This window comes from Gossypium raimondii, chromosome 13, assembly GCF_025698545.1.
Source record: "Gossypium raimondii isolate GPD5lz chromosome 13, ASM2569854v1, whole genome shotgun sequence".
Classification (NCBI taxonomy): Eukaryota; Viridiplantae; Streptophyta; class Magnoliopsida; order Malvales; family Malvaceae; genus Gossypium; species Gossypium raimondii.
This window is the reverse complement of record NC_068577.1, coordinates 37,094,270-37,101,955: the sequence shown is the minus strand read 5'-3', so window position 1 is coordinate 37,101,955 and position 7,686 is coordinate 37,094,270. Positions and strand designations below refer to the sequence as shown.

The following is a 7,686-nucleotide window of genomic DNA, read 5'->3' as shown; positions in this document are numbered from 1 at the left end:
CTTTTACCATTTCCATTTTCCCAGGATTTATCATCCACTCTAACCAAATCACCAATAATACTCCCAATAGTACAGGAATTCTTTATAGTAATCATCTCTGGAGGAAGATTATGTAACTGTATCCAGAAGTCAACTCTGTCAAAGCTCACCTCCTTGATACTCTTCTCCATATCCTACACCTTGAGATTGAAGCAAAATCCCATAATATTCCACGTACCATTAGCCAAGGCTTCTTCTATATATTCCTTCGATGCAAAAGACACCATATACAAGTTATTCCCTATTTCCCTGACTGCACTAGTCTCCCTTGCTGGCCAAATGCTCTGTATTACTCCACCCTCCTATTCACAATATTCTCTGAATGAATTTTCCTTACCAACGAAAATTGTAAAGCTCCCCCAATCTGCCTCTGATCCGCTTCAAGATTGATCTCTAGTTCCACCATAATCCCCACTGATTCAGATCGATTCAAAGAAAAAGAACAAGGGATAATTAAGCGTACCCCTTCTATAACTCGGTTAATGAAGAACCAGAACCACAATTATCCTTTGAATGAAAAACAAAACAAGACCTAAAATAGAATGACGAAACAAAGTTCCTATCTAAAACCTAATTGACACCGGAAATTACTAAAAGGAATGCCCAACATGACTCAATCCTAAGGAAAATAAAAGGAAAAACAAAGAAAACCCAATGAAAAACAAAGGAAATTAGGAGAAGACCTCTAAAGGAAAGAGAAAAAGCACTCAATAGTAAAGAAAAACTCCCAAAAAATGAGAGAAATTTTTAATCCTAATTAACTTGTAGTTGAATCGACTCCCCATTTCTACATCATTTAATTTCATCAAATAAGAAAGAGATATATCACAACAATAAAACCAGTGTGTTGAAATCTCTTATACACTTAAAGATTTACAAAGAGGCATGAAGATAAGACAGTTGACTTTGGAAAAGCTTAAAATCATTTACGCAGGATTTAAAAGCATTATAGCAATTTAAAACATTGAAGATAAATATAATAGCATAAGAGAGGCATCTTCTCATTGTAGCGGCAGTCACAGGATGGCACACCGAGCAGCTTGCTTGCGGAGCTCCTCTGTCTCTTTCTGTGCTCTTTCTAGATTCTCTCGAAGCTTCCGGATTTCATCATTTGATTTCATTTGAGCTAACTGCGCCAACTCTTCCGCCTTCAGCCGTGCTGCCTGCTCCTCTGCTAACTGCTGCTCCAACCTGACAGTCGTCTCCTTCAGCTTTGACTCAACCTATACAACATCATTCATTAACCACCAACACCATGCAAAAAGATTAGCTGGCTATATATCACTGAAATTTAACAATGGCTCGGGTTATATTGTGATTAGCATGCAGACTCAATCTTGAGCCACAGAAAAATGGTTGATAGCTGGCAAAAAACCAACAAACATGAATTTTAACAAGGAACAGTTAAAAGGCACTCCCTCCTAGGGACACACTGCATTTGACCTAGGCGTACGAAATTAGCAAGGGTATTCTTTATTAGATGCATTTCAGAACAATTCTTATATATGAGAAGTAAGCAATGATTCTCACACATCAACAGAGGCATAAGTACATGAAGCGACAAGGACATTGGTAATTGGTATCATAACTTTAATACAAGAAGGTAGACCCGGCAGTATTAAACAGGACATAAACTAAAACACAGAACACACAAAATATAATATGAATACATGAATATCTCAAATATAAAATACCTTAAAGTAACATGCTAAAATACACAAACATGATGCAGTATATGTATGAAAGAGTAAACCCTACATTTGATGTCTAAACTATGTTGCTCTGAGTATATCAAGAGCAATGCCTACACTCTTCAAATTAAAGACTAAACAAGGCCGAAAGCCAACACTTCAGGAAAATAGGAATAGAAAGACTCATGGTTCCCAACTAAAACAACTACCAGGGATAGTTTGGAATGAATTAGGGAAACTAAGATGTAGGGTTCAAAAGGCTACATGGCTATTCTTCTATCATGTCTTTGCTTTCCAGGGTTTTATTCATGGTTTAGGTTGCAACAATAGGACTATTCTTATTTGGACTGAATTATATACTTTAACAAAAAAGGGCCAAGGGGAAAAAAAGAGCTATAAAATTTGAGATGAAGATAGAAAAAAAATCATCAATTATAATAAGAAAGATATTCAGGTTACCATTTCAGTAATTCGCATAAGCTGCTCTTCATATGATCTTTCAATCTGCTCCTTAAACTCGGATATTTCTCGCTTGGAGTAGCCCTTTAGAGCAGCAACCACTTCTTGTTGATCACGAAGTTTAGTTGCCCCTTTCTGAGCAATAGATACAGATACAGTAGTTCTTTACACTAAAGTCACAACAAACTGAAAAAGAATGTAAAGACTCAAACCTTCAGTTCCGCAAACAACTCATCAGTATATGGTTGCCCACCATTCTGTTCTATGACCATGTTCACAAGTGTGAGAAGATCCTGAACTTGTTTCACTCTCTTGGTTTCATCCTTAGTCTTGTTGTCAAAAAGTACAAGTCGGTTTCCACAAAGACCTAGAATGTCCTGATCAATTTGAAGTAACAAAAAAATAGGTATTTATTGCCATTGCACATCAACTATATGCTTAAGTTCAAATAAGCTCACTAACAAAGTAATAACAATTGTAGCATAAGACCAGAGCACATGTATCACTATGTGAATAGGTAAAGATTATTCAGTCACTCAATGCATGAAAAGAGATATGCTTTGCCCAAAGCCTAAAATTCTATGCTACCCAAGCATTTGCCATTCTCCATCCAATTTCAGAACATCAAAAAAATACTGATCATAGTTACATTCATCTATTTTAAGCATTATCTTGATGCTCAAGGAAACAGAGTACACCAAATAAATGTGCAAATAAACTTTAAAAGGAAGGCAGAGCGAGAAATGAACAAAATTTATAGATTCTCTATATGAAACAGACAAAGAAGAGTAGATAAATGCTTATAGGGAGATTACACCAGAACTCAAGCTTTTCCATCAAACAATTTATCCTTTCAATAAGATACACAGATCAAGAAAACAAAAACAAAAACATTGTAATGAGCAAGTAATTCCTGAGAACGTCTCTGTCGGCTGTCCAGACAAAGATAGCCATTTGGAGGCACCTAAGCAATCAGATTTTCTTAAATCAAACACCCATGCATCTAGCAACCCATGAACAAAGATAAAAAGAACTGATCATAAAGTTTATGCCATCCAACACAAGCACCAATGACTTGATCTTTAATCCTGAGAGCCCTACATGGTACATAATATAAAATAATCATCTAACCATATCTATTTCATATTCATTAAAATCCCAGAAATGTTAATTCCAACTAAAATTCACACCATAATTAACCAAACCATGAAATTTTACATTTTGCAAAGTCAACATTTTTTAAAAGATAACTACATATTGATAGAGACAAGATAATAAGATAATATGTCCAGGAAAAAAAGCTATACACTGAAAATGTAGTAAAACTCGGCAAATCAAAATTCTGAACTTCACATCTAAGCACAGCAATATAATTTCATAATTAGTATATGTAAAGCATGAGATAACCTTCAAACCTGAACAGATAAGTCAACCAAACACAGCAAAGTCAGACATAAATGAAACTTCAAGTTGCATTTGGTTTAGGAAACAACCTTTAATGGCTGCGGGCACTCGCGACCCAAATAATCTTCCAATGTTTCCTCATTTTCTTCCAGTTCATCCCCACCAGTAAACACTACAATCATGTAGTTAACAATTTTGCTACCAAATAAAGTCTGCAAACTACGCAATGCAGCTTCCTCTTCTTGCGAAAAGCGGGTCCTAACTGAGAAAACAACAAGAACTGCATGGATTCCATCCTTGGCAAGATCAATACATTTGACAATTTCTTTTCCAATGAATTCAGATCCAGCTGAGAAATCAAACAACCCTGCAATGACATGCTAAATTAGTCTTCCTAGTTAATGCATTGATAGCCTCAGAAAGAATAACCTTTTTCATGACCAAGTTAATGATACTACCATCAACTATAATAGGAAAAACAATACAAGACAACATACCAGGAGTATCAATGACATTTAAAATTTGCCCATCTTTGAGCACTGTTTTCTGCAATTCACAAGTACTAGTAACCCCAGATGAGCTAGCCCTTGATTTGAAGGATTTTTTTCCAAGAATGCTATTGCCAGTTGCACTTTTCCCATTGCCGGTACGTCCAACTAAAACCACAGTCTTAATACCATTGGAAGGAGAGGTGAACTCCCAATCATCATCTATTGCACTTCCACCCATCATATAATATTACCTGTTATATTAGAAAAACACTTTTACCCTTGAAACTATAATTTTAGCATTACAAACATGCATCTCATCAATCAAGAAACTGTTACCTTTTTCTAATTTTGAAGTTCACAATAATCTAAGAACCAAAGTTATCATTCAACCAATTCACCAGAAATGGAAAGCAAGTCAACTCCAACCATTTAAAAATAAACAAATAGAAAATATATGTATAATTAATGAAAAGCAGTTCATGAAGTTCTAGTAACCATAGAAGTAACTTGATTATCCCACTCAAGCTATAACACCCTTTAACATCGATTATTACAGTCAATGACATTAAACAATTTTCTCAAATCTTATCATTTGACTTGAATTTTAGTAGAATCGCTAATTATTTTCTAAATACTAACAACAAAAATTTAAATTCCACCAAAAGAAAACGGATACAAGCAGTAAAAATCTAGGCTCAAAAAATCAAGGACTTAACTTCACTACAGCTATGAAAATGCAATTTTACTAGAAAGTATCAACATTTTTCTTTTGATCATCAGTAAATGATCAAGCTCTAACAATTTTAAACTAACCAGCTAAATGCTAAGTGGCCTTAATCTTTTTAGGCAGTGAGTGAATCAGAATTGACTTTTCAACTCAAATAGATCGACATACTTATCTCACGCATGATGGCATGTTATTTTTGTGCTTACATGATGCTGATTGAGATTCAACCTGGGTGTTGACAGGGATTGAAAGGGATATGGTAAAAGAAAAAGAAACGATAAACCGGAACCCAAACATGAATATACTTAATTTGTTGTAATGAGTTCTCTAAGAATAAAAAAATGGTATTTCTTACTAGGGGCTTTCGGGATTTTTAGAATTTACCGATTTTGTGATTTTAAGGTAGAAGAAGATTAAATTTGAGATTTTGTTGGGTTTCTTTTCCCCTTTTTCATTCAGTACCAACTTGAAATGCTGATATTTTTAAATAAATTTCATATCAGCATGTAATGAATCTATATTATCTTAAATTTCGTAATCCACAGATAACATTAACGCAAATGGTACAATTGCCCAAAACTAATCCATTTGAGTGGCTTGAAAAAGGTTTGGTCGATTAATCCAGATTCACTCAGAGCTTCAATAACCCAAACTAATAGTTTACTAATTCAGTCAAACTAACCAAAGAATTCGGAAACTTTCAAGGTGCTTCTATTTTTAAGTTCGACCTCTATCCAAAACAGCAAGAAAATATAAATTATACAATAAAAAGAAGGCATAATGATCCAACAAAAATCTGTACTCAAACATCGAAGACTTAACTGCAGCAATAAGAAAATATTATAAAAAAATTAAATAACAATTTTTTTCCTGGATAAGTCAATAAATAAATAACGTTTGGTTTCCTTAGATCATAAACAAAGAATCGAGTTCTAACAATGAAAAAAATAAGCAGAAAGAATATGGAAAGTTTTGTGTTTCAATCCGAAAGTAAAGCAGGAAGAAGAGAAACTCAAGAAATATGGAATTGAAGCGTAGAAAAAGAGATTAGACAACTTACCAGGGAAAGGTGCAGCTGAGAAAACAACAAATAACAATTCAATATTATTTTATAGAAAAGAAAAAGAAAAAGAAAAAGAGAGGAGGAAACTTGTTTTTTGGGATAAGCGACTTCAATAAATATATCTAGAACTAGGGATGGTATACTGCAAATATATAACTCTTTTAAATATTTAAATTAACTTTAATATATTAAAATTATTTTAAAATTTATCCCGTCAAAATTTTTAAATATATTTATATTATTATCACATTTATATATAACATTTCTTTTATTAAATTACTTGGTTAACTAAATTTATTTGATAATAGATTTGTCGTATTTATAAATAAGAATTGTTGGTATATTTTATTAACTAAATTTATATAATAACACATAAAAAGTTAATATTTATATCGAATTATATTATATTTAAAGTATTACTTTTTTCATTAAACGAAAAGGTAAAAATGTTATTTTAATTGTAAATATCAAATTTTAATTTATATGATTAATTTATATTACATATATAAAAATTCTATAAATATTACATTTATTCAATATAATATAATATAATATATTTATATTAATTATATATTATATACAAATTATTATAATCAATTTATTTATATATTATACACAAATTATTATAATCAATTTCTTAACGAAATTTTAATACAACCTTAATATATTCCCGTAGACATTAAATGAATAATAAAATAATAATTTACTCATCGAAATTGCGATCCCAAAACTACTGTTTTTGATATCACTGAAAAACGGGTTGTTACATTATTATTCAAGCATTTTTTAGGCTTGCCACGTGACTTATCGCGTATGGGGATATAACAACATTCTTCCCCTTTGAGTCAAGAGGAAGGCTATAAAATGGACTTACTTAAAGGCGCTATGTTCTCATAACTTCCTCTGTTTTAGGGTTGTTCCAAATAGTGGCTTTATTCTATGGTGAAACGTTATATCCAAACATTTGAGATTCTGTCATAAATATACTCTGAGGATTGTATTTCTGAGGAATCGTGATAATGATAAACAATAACCTTTTGGAACAGGTGGTAAGTTGCTATTGGCTGCTACTTGCTTTTCAAAACGATGCATTTTGAGAGATAAGTCTATATATTTTCTGAATTTTTGTAGTTACCTGATTTTAGACAATGTCAAAAATGCGAGTAACTCAATTCTATAAATCGATTCAATAGAGTTAGGAATAGAAGAATTTATGTGTTTAAATTCAAAATATATTAACAATAGATAATACTTCTGCAGAAGGTGTTAAGTCTAATAAAGACGTAGATGGTAGTAGCTTGGAAGGTGCCAGCCCTTCTTTTTTTATTGTTGCCCCTTTAAGAGATGGTGATCCCTCCTAGGGTAATGATTGTAATGTTGAGCCCAAGGGCTTTGCAAATGTTATGGATTAATAAATTTTTTCTTTATCATTTCTCTATTTTACTTTGTTGCTTTTGCCGTGTTTCTTTAATTTTAAGCAAATGGAATTGTAACATTCCTCTACTTAAACCTTGTCTTATTGACTTAATAGAAGCCATTAAATTTAAGAAAAGTGTGCCACACACGTAGAAGACTTAGATTATTGGGAAGGCTTTGTATTTTTTTATTTTTTAATCTTGATGAGAACTTATTCTGATTATTTATGAACATGATTTTTTGAATAACCCAACTGATCTATTTCTTTTGTAAACCTCAAGATCGCACTTGTAATGGAGATAACTTATTCGAATGGCTTGAATTGTGAAAACCCATAGAGAATCTTGCTTCCGCACATGGGTGAAGGCTTATGGGAAGTCTTGCTCCCAACACATG

General features: G+C 32.5%; 1 protein-coding gene across 1 annotated transcript; it reads right to left on the bottom strand.

Annotated features, from left to right (window-relative positions):
* Positions 1-862: 862 nt before the first annotated feature.
* On the bottom strand, positions 863-6,015 carry LOC105783167 (immune-associated nucleotide-binding protein 9). Its single transcript, XM_012608449.2, has 6 exons — positions 5,872-6,015; positions 4,091-4,335; positions 3,683-3,960; positions 2,402-2,566; positions 2,190-2,324; positions 863-1,262 (listed from the first exon to the last, which is right to left on the bottom strand). The coding sequence occupies exons 2-6, from the start codon at positions 4,323-4,325 to the stop codon at positions 1,056-1,058; spliced, it is 1,020 nt and encodes a 339-aa protein (XP_012463903.1). The 5' UTR covers positions 4,326-4,335; positions 5,872-6,015; the 3' UTR covers positions 863-1,055.
* Between the last annotated feature and the right edge of the window lie 1,671 nt (positions 6,016-7,686).

Coding starts and splice junctions, on each gene's coding strand:
- LOC105783167 (XM_012608449.2), bottom strand. CDS start 4,325: ATGATGGGTGGAAGTGCAATAGATGATGATTGGGAGTTCACCTCTCCT. Junction 2,567..3,682: donor AGTGCCCGCAGCCATTAAAG/GTTGTTTCCTAA, acceptor CAAATTGATCAG/GACATTCTAGGTCTTTGTGG. Junction 1,263..2,189: donor TTATGCGAATTACTGAAATG/GTAACCTGAATA, acceptor GATGTTGTATAG/GTTGAGTCAAAGCTGAAGGA.